General features: G+C 34.5%; 1 protein-coding gene across 1 annotated transcript in view; it reads left to right on the top strand.

Moving 5' to 3' along the window:
* The window catches only part of LOC112972101 (CUB and sushi domain-containing protein 1), a 579349-nt gene extending 562556 nt beyond the window's left edge, over positions 1-16793 (top strand). Inside the window, exons 43-48 of the mRNA XM_026078182.1 lie at positions 61-105; positions 3922-4083; positions 5136-5248; positions 6265-6352; positions 12561-12693; positions 16634-16793. Coding sequence (XP_025933967.1) covers positions 61-105; positions 3922-4083; positions 5136-5248; positions 6265-6352; positions 12561-12693; positions 16634-16793 — 701 coding nt within the window. The remainder of the gene's footprint in view (positions 1-60; positions 106-3921; positions 4084-5135; positions 5249-6264; positions 6353-12560; positions 12694-16633) is intronic.
* The last annotated feature ends 1932 nt before the right edge of the window (positions 16794-18725 follow it).

Here is an 18725-nt window from a genome sequence, read left to right as displayed (position 1 = left end):
TTCTATTAAAACAAAAACAACAATGTTCATGAAAATGATAATTTGTCTTTTTACTTGTAGGTAAAGGAGTGAGAGAAGTTAATGAAACAATAACTAAAACTCCAGGTTTGTATACAAGAAGAGTTTTAGAACTAAATAAATTAAAATGATTTACATCCAAGATTGTTATGGATGATAAAACTATTTCCAATATTTAAGTATTTCATTACTCATTTCAAAGGAATATAAATGTTCAGGGAATTCATAATGACAAGTACCATATAAAACCTACTCTCTGAAATGCTTTCCCAAAGAACATCTGTATATAGTAATTTCTACAATATCAGTTTTGTAAACTGCACAAACAAATTGTCAAGCCGAAAGTGTAAAGCATATGTAGGCAAGAAGCAGATTTGAAGTACTTTTATATCAGAGAGATTGCTATAATGGAGAGCCTTATAATGAGTGTAGACTATAACACAGAAAAATTCAGCTTTAGAACTTTGGCKGGCCTTCATTTCAAAGAAGTTCTCAAGGTGCTCTCGGCTGGGCCTTCCCAGCTGTGTGGACCACCAGTAGTTGACAAATATTGCTGCCACATTTGTATGCCTCCTCATGAGCATATTTGGAATTAATCTTTTCCTCCTGCTAGTGATAAAATGGACAAATACATTTGAGAACTCCTTTGTGTAGATCTTTTTAGATTCAGTCATTTTCAGAAAATGAAAGGCCTAATTTTTTAACTGACACATTTAACTACAACAGAGTTTTCACCAAATAAATGAACTTGCAACTCRATATTCTAAATTTTAGCAGACTGCAGGCAAAATAAGATGAATGCTTAACACTCATGGCAGTTCACAGAAGGACCGTGTAAAATACATGGGATAAAAAGAGATTTCTGCTTATAATTAACCTTCCTGGTGAGATTGTTAGTAAGATTGTCAGGTGAAGTCATAAATGAGTTCTTTTCAAATGAATCACTTTTACAGACTCATACTAATACAGAATATAATGTGCATTCACCATAATTAATATACAGTCTTCACTTATTGGAGGCTTCATCTCACTGCACAGCTAAGGTATGCATTAATCTGCTACCACATGGTTTTTGAAGTTTCCATACCAAATTAAAATACTGACCCAGTATTCAAATGCATTCACTATGCAGAGCATTGGTATCAATTCACACCATATCATGTCTTTTATGACCAGTTTTGATAGGTACTATTTGAAAGGTATCTATTATAAAAATGAAATATTATGACTATACATGCCTATGATGGCAAGCAGAGAAGTGAAACTGTCTAATAAATGGCAGTAATTATAAAGGAAGAGCTTTACGGTTAAGGAAAAGTTTTAAAAGCATATCTATCTGCATTATTATTACAGTTTTTAAACTTGTGAATTCTATTAAGTAGAGAAATCTATTTCAGAGCATTTTCTTTATCCTGTTTTCTTGGCTTTTCGTAGAACTCTGTTTGCTGCTATGTATATTTTAAATGGCATAAAGCTAATATTTCTCAACTACAGCTTATATAACAGAATAGATTCATGTTCTGACTTTCCATGTTTGGATATCTGAATACAAATGATGTTCTTAATTGTTTATTAAGTGGGTAGTTTTAGCCACAGTTAATGCTTATATAAGCAATAATAACTATCTTTTTTAAAGTACTGTAAATTGTGGTAGTGTATAAATTGCAAATAATGAATTCTCACAGTATACATGAAGTTTAAGAACCAATATGCTGTCTTTGGTTCCCCTGGTTCTCACTGCTTTGTATAGTCTTTGCAAAAATAGTTAGGAAGCTGTTTTAAGTAATATCCATGGATTTCCCATTTCTAACATTGGGGAGAGAATGTGCAGGTAGTGCACCACTGGCATAATAAYACCTGATTCACTTTTCTCCTCCTGCATTTGCCCGCAGTGTCTGGGAAAAGCAGAGACATCCCAGGGGCTGGGAGGATTTGGATCAGAGCTATTCAATGATTCATCAGCACCCTCCATGGGACTGCAGCACTTCTATTTTAACCTTTTCCAAATCATGATTGGGAAGTAGAAAAGATGTTTTCTTCCCCTACTGATTCTGTCCATCTGCAGCAGATGTAAACTCTGTAAATACTAAGCCAATGATTGTATTCCACATACAGTGACGAGTTATAATTAATGGTCAAAGTGTTAGAGAGGCTAAATGTTGAAGATACTGAAAGTGATGATAGAAGTATGGTGTTCACTCCTGATAAAAGTCTTATCTAGTACCTCTCAGCACTTTAGCAGGTTTATGTAAGTAATAAGTCTTTCACCTTCATAGGAATAAATTCAGACACACATTTTTTATAAAAACAAAGATGAATACCAAAAAACACAAGCAAATGTTCAAGCTCAGTGTCACATGATTTGAAAACTTCTTCAGTACATTAACTGTACTACCTCAGATATCAGTCCTGCACTGGCATCCAAATGAGTGCAGACCTGCTGTATGACTTTGAGAGCTACTGGCATACTCACAGCTCCACAGAATCACAAGTGCTCCCTTTCCACAGCAAAACGCTGTGCAGGGCTGGGGCTTTACACCAGGGAACCTAAACTTAATACTAGAGATCTGAAAGACTGTGAAATCTCAACTGAAATTTAGTATAGACTAAATTCAGTATAGACTAAATTCAGTATAGACAGCTATCTTTACAGGTGCTCAAAGGCACTTGTAAATACAAACAGTTGTTCATTTTTAGAGTTTATTTAGAAGAGTATGAAACACTACTTTTCTATGTCATTTTGTCAAGATACTGTGTGATTGGTTCAACAGTTCTTTTAATAGAATTTTATTTTGATTTTTAGAACACTTTTCAAATTGTCATGCTAGAAAAACTTAGCGCTACATGGAAAAATGTCTATTTTCACTTGTCAGAAGCTGGCAGGAACCACTGGGTGCTGTCTGGCCAGGAGCAGGGTTCGTCCCTCTTGGCCAACAGTTAACCCTCATGTGAGGTATAGCAATGTGTAGGGGGGAAATGAAAGTTCAAGAAATATGTGGGACCCAGCAAATGTATCTAATGCAAAATGAACATCTATTAACCTAATTTTTTTTTTCTCCTCTGTTTTTCTTTCTAATTAATGTACACATATTGCAGAAACTGTTGAATAATAAGAGAGACTTCTTTTATTCTGTAGGCAATTTAGTCAAATATTTAAAATACAACATTTAAATATATATAAATATATATTCTTTTTCTGAATAGAGGAAAAATCCCAGTAACATCAGAAAATGACTAAAATACATACACTTCTACCCATAACTCATGCCTTATTTTATAGGCTTTATACTTCATACTATTTAAAGTGAAACTGCCGTTTCAGAGAAAGAGACCCTTAATTTAAACCAAAAATGTACCCCACTCGGACACCTCCAGCATTCACAGGTGCAATAGTATCACATGAAAAAAGAAAAGATGTGGAGTCCAAAAAGATCAATAAAGAACTTGTGCTAAATTCCATGTGGAATCCGATAACAGTGATTATATATCACACAGAGTGCTGCTTTAATAGATTTATGAAACAAAGGGGACTACCTAACACGTCCTTCAAGGAGTCCCCGACTTTAGAATATTCTTCTTTTTCATCATACCCTAAGACTTGGGGGCTTTAGGGGTAGAGCCCACTGTTTCTTGTAGTGTTGGGGACATTGGCTGAAGCGTACATGCAGTGTGATGTTATAATGATTTATGTTGTAATGGACAAGTGCAATATAGGAAATTGTGTGGAAAGTTTGTTATATATATTTTCTTTACTGTTGTAAAATTTTTACTGCTAAATGTACTTAAAACAGTAGATTGAAGCCACAACAGAGAAACTGAAGAACATGGATATGAAAGATTGTTATTGTGTTGTAATTTACTGCTTTTTATTTACTGTTTCCTTTTTTGCCCACTGTTGTTTAGTTCCTTCAGATGTGTTTTTTATAAATTCATTGTGGAAAGGGTTTTATGAATACTTAGGAAAGAGACAGCCTGCTACTCTAACTGTTGATTGGTTCAATACTACAAGCAGCAAAGTGAATGCCACATTCATTGAAGCATCCAACATACAAATCAAACTATCAGGTAGGTTCAGTAATAGATATTTAAAAAGCTCTCCTTTTCATTTTTTCACCTGTTCAGTTTTGTTGTATTTTCTGCTGAACACAAAATGAAACCAAAACTTTGTGTGTTCATTAAAAATCTTTTCAGCATTTTTTGCAAAAGTGTTGCTAAATGGAATGGACTGCCCACATTTCAGTCAGTTTATATGTGGTTACCCACCTATTTTTTCCTTTACATTTCAAATAAATATGGAGGTGGGTTTTTTAATCTCAGATTGTTGGGTAGTATTGATATGTTGAACTCGCAGGTAGTCTTCAATTGGCAGGCAAAGTGTGTACAGCATTTTAAGAACTGTAATGTTGAAAAGCTCCGTTATTCAATAGTGATTAACATCTGCTTTAAAAGAATAAGGTCTTGATAATGGCATGACAGAAAATAGGCACAGATAATTAAAGAAGTCAGTAAATTATGCATACCTATTAATCAACATTGTGCATTMCTTTCTGAAAAAATGAAAGTGGTGTTCTGATCTGACATTCTGTTCACTGTTATATTCGAAATGAACATTATCAGCTTTCAGAACCTTTTAAAGTCAAGAGTACAGAGAGAATTTCGGTAGCCGTCTGCCAAACAGCAAACTTTCTTCCACTGTACCATTGATATTTACCATAGCAATATACCGTTGTGAATAAAATCCATATTTCTGCAATTCAAATTGGCAGTCTTATTGTAGCAGGCAAGGAATTCTGTCTGTATTCAGTTATTGAAATAGTGCATGAAAAGACAAATATTTTTGCCCATTTACATGTAAAATTAAATTCAGTAGAAAAACATCTTTGCATTCTGTTATCAARTATGATGTGGGCAAAAGATCAGTAAAATAAAATCCTGTTATTACAGGATTATAAAATCCTGCTTTATCCAGATTATAACATTCTTTTAGGGCAGAGTGTTTTCCACAATATATTTTGATTATAATTCTAAAGCAAGATACTTGAGCTCTGAAAGAGTATTAGAATAAACTGGTTCAAAAATTGTTTAAAAGGTATATGTTACTTCCTTTTTATTAACAGGTGTTTACAAGAAAGAAGAAGCCCATTTACTCTTGAAAGTTTTTCAGATTAAAGGACCTAGTGACATTTTTGTAAGCAAGTTCGAAAATGACAACTGGGCACTAGATGGTTATGTAAGTAACCAGACTTCTAGTGATAAAGCCTGCTCAGTTTAAAGAAATCTGTGATTGCCTATATAGCTGTATCCAACCAACTTTTTGTATTATAGATATGAAACGCAGCAATCTAGATGTCAGTGTAGAGATCACATTATTTTTCTCTTCTAAAATACATACACACTCTTCCATCTGACAGTCTTCCATCTCTCATTTGAATTTTTAATTTACTTAATTGGGAAATGAAGTGGATCAGCATATTTCTCCATGCTTTTGGCTTGTTTTGTTAGACATGAGTGGGGATTTTACCTTTAGAAATATTGTCCTTTTTTGTTCAATAAATAATTCACTGTAATAAAATTGTAAATTTAAAAGAATTCTCAATTTTAGAATGGGAAACCTGACAAAGTCTTTTACAAAAGGTGAGGATGAGGGATACTGCATTTGATACAATAGTTTTCCCATGTTGGGAAATGATATAGGTTTGACATACCCAGTAAATTGCATACATTTACACAGTATCTTTTTCAGTATAAAAGGGAATGTAAAGACATACCTTAACAGAATATTGATTTAACTTAGAATTTGCATCTATGTGATTTTTTTTATTTGCTCAATATTTATCAAATGTTGATTCTAAAAGTTGTCATTTCATCTTAAAGAAAAAGGAAGTTATTTCATTCTTTGCAGTATTCCTTTGTGCCTTACGATGCTTTCTATGGAAAATATTTTAAAGGACTGACAATACAGTGGATGTCTAAATGAATACGCTAATTCAATTATGTATGTCATCTGACAAATTTTAAGAACCAGCGAAGTACATAAGATAATTTTAAGTCATTCCAGGTGTTACTTTGAAACATTGTTAAAATGGTTCTGTTGGCATAGAGAGTTTACTTATGTTTTAAAAGATAAAACTGGAAAAAAAAAATCTGAACTCCTTATATCTATTCTAAGTCAGATTTTAAAAAAGGCTAAATTTTTTTATTTATTTGTTCCAGAATTTTTTTGTGTGTTTGTTTCCACATATTTAGGTATCATCAGGGCTTGAAAGAGGTGTTTTTACCTATCTAGGTGATATACATGGAAAAGACTTTGGAAAATTTATGCTCCAAAGACAAGGTAAAATGCATTTATGGAACTTTAATACTTTAATATGTATCATCTTTTTTTTTTTTTGATTCTTGCAATAGTGAGGTCAACAAATGACTCCTTCAGTTTTCTAGCTGAAATAAGCGTGGGTATTTCGTGCTGTTACTAGTACAATATCCTCAGTGAAATATGCATATTTGAAATATACAATTCACACCCTAATTTAGCTCTGTCATGTTACTGTCTCATGTTTTATAGTATAGCAACCTAATAAGATGAATACAGGATGCTCTTAGAGAGAATTCCATTACAAGTGTTTGCTTTGCTGTGAATGTCTTTTTGAAAGTAATAGGCATGTCACATAATGCCAAGCCATTTTCTGCTCAACTGTATAAACTGCAATCAGAATCATAAGGGAAATTATAAGGACAGAATCAACACTGATTTTAATAGCATAATTTGTAGAGTGTTTGCTTGTTTCTGGTGGGGGTTCTTTTAGGAATGTGTAGGCATTTAGATAGAATTCTACTTAGCTGTCAAAAATATGTAATGTATGACTGAGGGCTATGGGCTAGAGTGCTCCAGCAGCTGGTGAAAAACTAATTATTTTACTCATAAAACTGCTTCAGCAAATACCAACTGTTGATGTCATCATTTCCTGATCCTGCTACTATTGCAGTGTGGTCTAAGCACAGTATATACATCAGAAAGCACTGGGATAGCAGGGAGAAGCAGCCTCGACCATGCACCAGAGTGTATCTACATTTTATAAATATCCTTGTTTCCATTACCTGCATTGGTACTGTACCAAATGTCATTTAAAATTCTGCTGGATCTCCTTTGTATTTCTTTGCTCTATTAACTGCTGTGAGAGCAGTTACTCTGTGCATTTGCTCATCTTGGCCGCTTCTCTGAGTGCTCTTTAGGTTTAATCACAAGGGAAGAGATCTTACTCTTCAGATTCTCAGTGTAAGAACTGCCAACTATTTTAATCTTCAAAGTAAATTCTTATGTGGGACAGATTATCTGTCTGCATATACTTTTGTGTAATCCTTATCAAAATAATATCTGCGCTGCCTTTTCTCTCTGACTTTAGCAACCACACTGTAAAAGTAGAGCATCAAGATTTGTTCAGGCATAGGTCTTGTTAAGCAGCCTTTGGTGTCTCAGATCAGTGGGGGTTTGGTTTGTTCGTTCAAGGGTTGTTTTTTTTTTCTTTAGCAAGAAAAAAAGATATACCTGGTTCTTTCAGCTGCCTAAGCAAAATTTAGATCCGTCAGTTTTAGCAGTAAAACAAATATCACATTGTGGTAAATGCAACACAAGCAGAATGAGAGTTAGGTTGGTCTCTCTCTACTTTTAGTAGAAAACACCTGTATCACTTCTAAGAATTCCAGTGTGAGCTCAGTTTGTTCATTCCCAAGGCTAGTAACAGGAGCTGAAGTGTCTTTGTTAAACGTGCATTCGTAGTTTGAAGGCTTATTTTCTTCATTTTTGACAACTCAGTGGTGAGCTTGCTAAAAACGCAGACGCTATCACTTTTAGAGCATGATTTGCTTGGATTTCTTTATGTGATTGCTTGTTGAATAGGCACGCATAGTTTATAGGTTGTTTGTTCTCTGTTGGCAGCTAAGAGGAAAGTGAAAGCAAATTTCCAGCCACCATAGGTCTTAATATTTGTACATGCACTCTCAAATTCAAGGCTAGTTTGTTTTGGTTTTTAAATCTATTCTTTAGTGAATATTCAGCTGAGGTAATGATTTGATCTGTTCTCCAGCTGAAGACTCTGTATCACTCAGTTTCTGCAGGAAGTTAAATTATTTGGCCCCTTTACACTAAGCCAAATGTATAAACTGTTGCATACATAATGTAATGTGAACTTCTTCACCTGCAAGCATACATTAGAGAACCAAATTTACTGAGAATACCTGGTTAAGTGTGAAACCAGCTTTCCCCATCACACAATACTAAACAAAGACCAGGCTGTATATGCTCATCCTGGAACTCTATGACATGAAAATGGGGAAAAAAAATTTTCTAAGTTACTGTTTATCCTCTTTTAGAAGCAATTCTGTTTGCTTGTAGCCTTAGAGAAGAACCCAAAGGGCAAAGAGATCTCTGTTATTGGTCTGCCAAAAGAACTAAAGAACTGTATCTGAACCTGCTTAACAGGCCCAAGTTGCAAGACAAAATGATTTAACCTGTTCTGTCAAATAAACAGTCACTGTTGTGTTTTTTTCATTTGTTTTGTTTGGCTTTAATATCTCAGTTTCTAAAGGCTGAAAGTCTGCCCCTGGGTGTTCTGTTGCTGTAATTGCTCAGCACTCGTTCCTCACCTCTAAAATTCTAGATTTTTATTCTGAAATGTTGGCCTTGTTCATTCCAGCTCAGATTGTTCTTTAAAGTTGTATGAAATGATAGCTTTATGAAAAGAGAAAGTTACTTTACTAAATAATTTGTTTCCTATATATATTACTTGTGGGAAAACACAATGGCCCACTTCTATTTCCTTTGTTTCTTCAAATTATTTTTTAGCTTTTTTAGATTGAGCTAACAAGAATGGACAAGAAATAAGAAATGTGAATAATTAATTTATTTATGTGTATGTGATGAATACATCACGTACACATCAGTGTGAAATACATTTTTGTTTCTTGGAATTGGTCTGCTCTTAAAAGAACTGAACTTCACAAAAGAAAGCATGTGAATTTTAAATTTCACTCTATAAGGGTATAATCCTTCCTCTCCAGATCACTTTGTGCAACTTCTACCATTCACGAAGAAGCTCTGCAATCAAATAGGATATACATAACTTCAGAGTCAAACCAGTTATGTATTAGCTAATGCACAGATAGATAGCTAGGACTGATGAGCTACAAGAGTGCATATTAAGAAGCTCCTCACGCACAATGAGGTAGTCAGTGGGACTTCACTGTGGAGGCAGCTAGCAGCCAGGTGAGGGAGGGCAGCCTTCCTTGTGCCTTGCAATTTCCGAGGCTGAAGGCTAACTCTCGAGGCTGCTGAGTTGCTGTCTACCAGTTCCCCATTTTTTCTTGCTTAAGACTTCATTTCTTTTCATGTCAGTATTTTTCCTCTTTATTTCTTGAGCTGCTAATCATCCTGGTCTCAACAATTACACTTCTGTCTATAATTCTGCTTTTCTTGCCTGGCTTTTGCTGTCATGCTTTCTCTCACACTTCAAGAACAGTTTTCTCAGTAAAACTAAATAACCTCCGTCAGAGCTGTACTGTACCAAACTAGGTCTTGGACCAAAACCGTTGAACCCCTGTGCTGAGGGTTACAGGGACAATGCATTTGAAGACTCCAAATAGCAATAAGTAAATGCTCTTCCTTAGTGAATATTTCTATACAAAGAATATTGTTTTCTAGTACATGCAACGGAGAAAACTCAGTCACCATCTAAAGGGTAGAACTACACAGCTTGCACAATCACGACCTCACTGTGTGTTATCAGAATTTGGACTTCAATTCAGTGCTGCTGTTTTTAGGAGGCTAAAGAAACACTTGTCATTCTGAAATGTTTCAGAAAACTTTTATGCTCTTACAGAATGTCCATCTAGTAAACAATATTTCCCAGTGAAAAAGTATGATTTTTTTCATTAAAGAAAACCAAGATATCTTTTGCATTCTTTTTCTTTTGTCTATTACCGAATAGATATTTCCACCTTCCTAGTTTTAGCTGTGGCAGCAGTCAATACATAGATTAGAGCAGTACAACAGGCTTTCCCATTTCTCATCCTGATAACACTGGGAGAAGAAATACAAAGTTCAGATCAGGATATTTTTAATCACAAACAACTCTGAAAATGGTTTTAATAAATAGACTAGAATGTGTTAAAGTTTTGCTGAGTATCATACATGAATAAAATTCAAATCATCCAGAACTATAGCAAAGTCTCTCTTAGATAATGAAAAGCATACACTTTGCTCAATCCAAACCTAGTCAACATTTCTCCAGTGCCAATTAGAAGTTGTAAACTTAGGTTTAAATGTTCAAGCTTGATTACCCAAGTGGTATTTCAAAAATCTGTRGAAGTATAGAATATTCCAGTACCTCCAGTAGGAGTATGGGGTACTGAATATCTCTGATGTGGGTCATTTATCAAATGCATATTCATCTAAAAAGAGATAATCTAAATATAAACTGGTGCCTAGTTTTAAATGCTCAGTTATAAAAAATTGTATTTACATTTTCAAAAAAATGCCATAGTCTGTTCATATCAAGAATTATTAAAAATTTCAACCTGCTGTTTTCTTTTAGCTGAATTCTATTTCAGTACTTTACAAATTTGCTGTTATTTATACATTAAAATATGTCTATCATATGTGGCGTGATAATAGCTCTGAGAACATAAACTGAGAGTTCACTGATGATATATATTTCTTTGCAATTCAGTACTTGGTTAGAATTGTAAATAAAGGCTAGAAAATTCATTCCAGGTTTTTTGCTGATACAAGCTGATCAGAATTATTCTGATCAGTATTACATATTTTATTATTTATTTCAAATAATTGGACAGACAGCTGGGGATTGTGATAGTAAAGTATTAAGGCAGTGATAACTGTGTACAGTTTTAAAAACTCCTACAACTTCTTCTAATCCATAAAAAGTTCAAAGAAACATTTAAATTCTTTTCTTGACTGTGGTAACAACTTGATTCTATCTGACCGTCTTTAATCAGATCACTTTGAAAATCTCAAGCACATGTGTAAAATATGATTCAAATATATAAAAATATACCAACACTTCTTCCACACTGTGGGCTCTAGGGCAAATATTGTATTATGTCCAAAGATTTCTGTAAGACACTGGTCTACTCTAGAACAGTTCAATGTTTATTAAGATATTGCACGGTAGTGCAACAGAGCTCATAATGTGATCCAATCTACCACAGTAGTATGTTTGCTAATCTGAAAAAGTTTGCCTTCAGCAGTTCTTCGGAAAAGTGTATGGATGGCTGAAACATGACAGGAGATGAAGGCAGTGAAAAACATTTAAGTATAGTATTTTGCCATGTTTACTGATTAAACCTGCTGATTCTGAAATTACCCAGGGGTTGTTATGATTTTAGAGGGAAGTTAATTACTCCCTAGACTTCGTGTATTTTGTAAAATGAATTGCACAAAACATATTAGAATATTAGCAATTGAAGCATATAAGTTTTTAAAATATCTAATAGAACAAAAGCTTACCTGATTCCTCTTTCCCATTGACCTTGAACTACAAGAAATCATAGGAATATTGTGTTCGTTTCTTCCTTAGTTTTGTGTCTTATTTAGGTAGTTTAGTAGACTGCTGGAAACAGCACAATGGCTATGTCTCTCCTTCTCGGATAGGAAATGCATATAACTTAAGCTTACTCTTCTGAGAAGCTGTGAGTTGGATCTGGCAACATGGAGTTGGCTCTCAAAAATAAGACATACTTGATTGCTCTTCTGTTTTTGCTGTAAAATTATTTTTCTTCCTTCACTGTTTGATTTGTCAAGTTGGGCACCTATTTAACCAGTCTAACCAGAGTCTATTTAAACGGATGGAAAAGGGGGTTCCACAGATTGCCTTATTGTCCTGGTTACCTGCTTGTCCACAGCAGAGACCTGGCTAGAGCATGCCACAGGTGACCACCTTTGCATTCTGTGCATCTGAATTTTATGACAGTGCAATGCAGCTGCCAAAGGCAGGCTATAAAGCATATTCATGTCTCACCCTTAAAAGGGGATTGTAAAGCAGCCTGGACATGCACACAGATGCAGTGTCTTGGAAGTGCTATTGAGCCTGGCAGAACCAATGTGTCTTATTACTGTTGCCTCAGTTCTCCCTTCCTTTTTCATGTTTGATGTATTTGGTCATTGTTTATTGTTTCTAAGCCAAATATTTAGGCTGCAGCTGCAGAACACTTTTTGCAGTATTACTCATCTTTTGCATAAGGCATATGGCTTGCTTTTCTTAAATTAGTGACTCCTGAGAGGTGCAGATCATAATGATGATATTTGGGTGACACGAGGATTATTTGACTTTATGAGCACTGTTTTCAAATCACTTTGATAGTTATTAATAATACACTATTAAGTGGTATTAAGATTTATACTGTCATAATGCATGTTATGAATTTCATGATTTTATCAAGACAGCATTTCTTTCTTTCTTTCTTGAATAAAAAGAGAATTGTAAGGTAGAAAACCTGGAAATTTTACTTCTGTCCTTTTCTTTCCATTTCAGGTCCTTTAAGTTCAGACACAGACCTTTCAAATCACTATTATGGCACAAACAGCAGTTCTGTTGCAGCTGCTATCCTGGTACCATTCTTTGCTCTAATATTATCAGGGTTTGCATTTTACCTCTACAAACACAGGTATTGTAAATGTTATTTGTTCAGTAACTTAATAAGCTTTTTGTTTTAATTTGATAGGTGGAAGTAACTAGGGAACACAATGCTGAAGCCTTCTAGAATATCTTTACTTTAAAAAGACAAATATTTCCAAGTACTCCCACAAAGGGGTTCAGTATAGAGCAGTTCTTAATGGTGAACAATTAGAAAAATGAGTCACTATGTTTTAAGGAGCAAAGACCTATAAACCTTTTTGGGTTGTTAGGCTGAATCAGATAGAAATCTCAGGTAACATATTTTATTTTTTCATTTTAGTGCTTTATTAAATTGAATATATGCTGCTTCTTTCAAAGTGCTTATGAGTATTAATTACACAAGCTGAAAAATCCATAAATCCAATGAGGGAACAGCCCATAATGACACTACTTAAAGTACATGCTGAGTAAGCTAGTGGATACTACTTCTAGAATTGACATCTCTTCAAGTCATATGAAACGTAAATATGTTAGTAGATAATGTCAGAATAAATCCAACCATCTTGTCTGAAATTTGATTTAAAAGCTGACAAAGCTGACATCTGTATTTTTTGAAAATTTGTTCGTTCTGAGCAGTATTTGGCTAGAGCTTTCTGGGACTTTTTTTTTGAGCTACAATACTCTCTGATCTCCCTGTGTTATTTGCAGTTTGCAAAGTGGTGTTTAAAAGAAACAGAGATTTTAGTACCACGCTCTTATACCTTTGTTCTACCATCATGATACCAAGAGCATTTTGTGATTGTAAGAAATCATATAGACGAATTGAAGTCCACCATTAGCCTATGATGTAGTTTCTTAACTTGGCTGTCCACCCACTTCAGCATTAGATGGTTTGGGAAGAAGAAATTACAGTGGGGCTTGAACTTGTGAACTCCAGTTAAAATGATACATGTCCTGAAAGATGATATAGTCTTTGGTTGAAAAGACTGTTTGAGACAAGCTGTGAACTCTGCCCAAGTACATGTTATTGGAAGACTTTCTGATGCCTACAGATCTTCATTCTCAGATAGCTCGTGTTCGTTCTGCAATGGGGGAGACTTACGTAGCAGCATGGAACCACAGGCATTCAGATTAACTGAAGAGATGGAACATAAAGGGAACATCGCTGTCAGTTTGCTCTTAGAAAGGGGAGCCAAACTCTAAGCCAAATTCAGCAGAAATGTACTGTGACCTAAGGGTACTTTTTGCAGTTTGTTCTATGAAGTTTGTTATGTGCTGTACAAGCGGTAACAATTTTCCTTTCTATTTGGTAAAAAATATATATATATTTAAGAGAGCTAAAATATGGTCTTCCAAAAAGCAGCTCTAATCATACTGTTTATGGTACTGTTGGTACAGCATTGCAGTTCTGCCTACCTTCATCTAATTTAAATGCATTAGATACTTGAATAAGGAGATATTACTCATTAACTTGAACTTTCAATGACTATTTTTCCTCTTCTGTATTTTCTAACTATGTTCTTCCAATAAACCACAGTTTTTAGAGGGATTATCAGTGTCATATTTGAGATATCTTCAAGAAATTAACAAACTGATTACTGATGTAGGGGACCATTTGAAAATGAAATATTAACCACATACAGTGAAACTAAGCAATAGTCAATACTCTCGAAGCAGAGAACTCAAAGACCCTAAAAGGGTGGAGTTGGTCATCAATTAAAGTAACTCTATGTCAACTTTATTCTCTCTGCCAAAGGAAGGAGAACAGAATTTGTGGCTTTTGAAGGCAGTTTCTTGGAGGTACCTTAAGGATTGGAGTAACAACATGAAATTTTCACAAGGATGTGATAGCAGTTATGCCCCTAGCAGCCCTTTATATCAGAGAATTTGAAGGTGTTCTCGTAGGACAATTTTATGGATGTTTCTGCTGTGCCTTTCTCAGATATTATCTAATTAGAACCAGGGATGTTAAAGCTCTTTTGCATAGTTTCAGTTCCTTTTATCCGGCAGGCAGAGACTGCAGCAGGAATGAAGACAGCATCTCAGCCTTTCTGAACAAAATTAAAATACATTTAATTCCTTAAGCTTAGGAAAGCTTTATTTTAAGATTTCTAAACATGCTTTGTTACTTTTAAAAAGAAAATATGCAGAAAAGGGCATATTTCCAAGTATCAGAATTGTTTGTAGGTTGTCAATTTCCATTGCTGACTTCTTTTCAGTGACAGTTTATCCTTATTGGCTATCCAAAATGGAATAATTTTCGAACAAACGTATGATTTCAACAACCCTGTCCTGAAGTTACATCATGAGATTCTTTGCTAAATTGCTTTACAGTTATTAAGCACCAAGTATCTACATTTTTCACTCCTCATTGATTTTCTTGCCCTATTTCAACTACTGGGAAAATGTATGAAATTATATACTGAGCCTTTTTTATATATTTCTACAGATATGTTGCAAGTGCTGAGAGATTTAAAGTTAAATTAGTATAATATAGTATAATAGTATAATATTTTTACTGGATATGTCAGGAAGATTGCACAATTGTTTTTTAGCTTTTATTTAATTATTGGCTTAATATGTCCTAACAGAACTGTGCATAAGAATATGAACATCCTTGAAGTTTTGATATGTTCTACATGATGGTAAAATAATAACCAAAATAGAGGAGTGGTTCATGAAAGATAATTCTTTGCATCCTGTGATCTTTCAATGTCATAATTTCTGTAAACATTAGCCAGGAGTTATCAATTTGGTTACATGTGTTTAGGCATATAAAACCTATGTGAACGTATCTAGGACTGTTGAAAATATTTATGGAAGTAAACAGGCATGTTATGGCACATCTGTCAGGGAACACTAAAGAAGCTGCTGACCCTTATCTGAAGGTTAGCACTTCTGACAGTGTAACATTTTCAGGACACTCACTGTGTATGTCAGTCCAGAGTTACCTACTGAAGCTACGCTGGCTGACCATGCACTGATTTAGTAGAACCCAAAAGATCTGTTACAGCACCTTAATGGTGCAACACTAACATCCAGCTCAGGAATGGTAATAAAGAGCTGATAACAGCAAATTACTAAACCACCCCTGCTAATTCTTTTGGAAAACATCTAAGTCAATAAAGGCTGTGAGTGTTCATCTCATGTAAAACCCAAGCTGCTATAAAGGAGAAATTAGGAGCCACTCACTGTCACCTTTCTATGTAGTTCCAGTAATCTGCTCCATTCAAGTCTTTTATATTGATAATTTTTATTGATTTATATCAGAACATTGGTACAGATGGTCTAGTTGCCTTCCTAGGTATACTGTAAAAATTAGTGTGGGTAAAACCCCAAATCTCCAGCAAAGTAAATTAGAATGTGCTTGATGATGGTCAAATTAAATTCGATAAAAATGCTCTCATGGTTTTGACATTAAAATCAGCTCTTCAGAAAGACCACAATATATATTTGAAAATTTGTAAGATGTTAATTTCGTAAAACTGGAATAAAATTCCATTTTATGTAAGGATTCTTTTATGGGCAGTCTATAGCAATCTAAAAATGACAGTGTAACCAGAAAATATTATAAAATGTTGCTACTGACATAAAAATGTTAGCAGTTCCCAACTTTACTTTTGTTGTACTTTTGTAGTACTTTGTTTTACTTTTGGTGACCATTTTTGGTAGCAACAGGCTATAAAGTTGTCATGCTATTGACAAATTTTATTAGGGAAAATACCCTTATTTTGCCAACATTGTCTCTATGCTGTGTAGTATCAGTTTGCCCAATAAGAATTTGTTTTCTTCTTTTCATACTCCGAAAAATAATTTCCATACAGATTTCTTACAGTTGTTAAGTCCCTGTGACATCCTTTATGGGTCTCCCTGTTTGACTTAGTCATACAACTTGTATAGATAGGATGGAAACACTATAGAAACTTGCAATAATTTTACAATTTTTATTTTTAATARTTATTAATGATATTTTTCTGTCCTTTTTTCAGAACAAGACCAAAAGTTCAGTACAATGGGTATGCTGGACATGAAAACAGTAATGGACAGGCTTCATTTGAAAATCCTATGTATGACACAAACTTAAAACCCACAGAGGCAAAGGCTGTGAGGTTTGATACGACTCTGAACACAGTTTGTACAGTGGTATAGCCTTCAGTGCCCAATATGACTGATTCATAGCCATACCTCTGATGGACAAGCAGTAATTCCTTTGGTGCCATATACCAGTTTCCCTTCTTCTCTTGGCTTTGCTGCTGTAATCTTTAACATCTTCTGTCAGCCTACATGCAGCTAAATTTTCTGGTAAAAATGCGTCAGTCTTCTGGGGATCAGAAAAAAGAATATTTTTTCATCTTAAAGTTGGATTAAAAAGCCTGGCTGCATCTGCTTCAAAGCAAGACACACTTTAAGGAAGACTGCCAAGTCATGCCAATTTGTCATATTTAATGCCTCAGACTTTCATATTTGTATGTGGCTGGATGCCTTTCAATGCATTCTTCTGGGCACTTGGATAAATCCTTGAGTACTGTGACAAATGACAACACCACAGATTATCCCCAAGAACAGGAATATTCTGAAGAAATAAAGCTCTCTTGAAGGAGAAGACAACCTTCCTCGAGGTTGCATACACCCACAAATGCTTTACCATTGAAATCTTGTTAAAATTAAACATACAGTGCATCTCAAACATAGGGCAGTTTGCCAATTTCCCAATCAGCTGTTATATTGCAAAATATTAATGCACAATTTTTTGCACTAGAGTGTTATGGATGACTGAGTAAGATACTGGTAAAAATATACAGGGTTTATACACACTGTCCATTGTATATAGACATTCACTCACTCTTTGCCAAGCAAAACATTCCAAAATAAGTTTACTTGGAATATTAAATTATGAGCCCCATGCTTAGCACAAGTGAAATCTTGTGCGATAGAGGACAATATATCTTTTGTCAATTTTTGACTAAATTTCTCTGTAAACATCATTACAAGTCACTGGAGATTTTCAGCCAGAACAAGAGCCCATTTCTAAGAAATTTTCATTGCCAATATTGTTTTCTTCTGAAATCAGTCATCTTTCACCATTGTCAGTATCATACTATTTAACAGCAGGGGGGTTAGCAGCTGTTGCTGCTTGCCATGTACAAATGTGAATAGTAATTTATTTTAGATAGCTCATAAAGCCTGTGAGCCTGTGCTCATAATACAGTCTTCCCTTTTGCATTTTTTTTCCATTTTTCCTGTAATATGACATCATTTTCTGATGTTACATGGAACTAAAACACATTACAGTAGCATATGTAAACCCAGTGCAAATTGTCTATAACAAGCTGTCATTAAGTTTCTACTTTAAACAAAGAGAAATATTCAACTATCTTCTCTTTCTGTTTCTGTTCAGATTTTTTTAAACACACTGCTTACTGCTTTTGTACTTTACACAGTTTGACAGAGAAAGTTTGACATTTGTAAATATGAATGGTTGAGTAAATCATTAACATTTGTTTAGAATTAGAAAGGTTTTACTGAATGAAAACAAAAAGCAAAGATGTCATCGGGCAGATTAATTAAATGAACTTTTAAGGTTAGGAAATTACAAAAAATAATGAAGCAAAATTTGGTCTTAATCATACACGTTGCACTCAGAAACTAAGGACATTGCTTTGCTTTTGTTCTAAAAATGCAAAGGTCTTTGTTTTTGTTTTTGKGTTTGGGTTTTTTTAAAGTTTTCTAACGGTTTTAATGTCCAGTTACTATCAAAAACTGAAGAAAAATGTTTCTGAACTCCTTATGGGTGTAAGTCTGGCTGTTATACACAAAACCAAAAGGAAATGTACGTGCAACCAAAAAGGAAGTGTAAGCCCAATAACAGATTTTTCAGCTAACGTTGTAGAACAGGAAGAAAATTTCAAAGGTGACCCTTGGTCAGTTTAGCACCTGTTAGATGAAAAATATCAGCAATATAATACAGTAATGCAGGGCCTCCAGCTGTTGTGTTCTTCATATAAGCAAGAAACTCTGAAGAAAATTTAATAAATAATCCTTTCCAGTCAGTTCCTTGTTCATTTTGTTGGTAGTTTTTGG

This window comes from Apteryx rowi, unplaced genomic scaffold, assembly GCF_003343035.1.
Source record: "Apteryx rowi isolate R43461 unplaced genomic scaffold, aptRow1 scaffold_474, whole genome shotgun sequence".
Classification (NCBI taxonomy): Eukaryota; Metazoa; Chordata; class Aves; order Apterygiformes; family Apterygidae; genus Apteryx; species Apteryx rowi.
The sequence above is the reverse complement of the archived record's forward strand: the minus strand, read 5'-3'. Positions and strand labels throughout refer to the sequence as shown.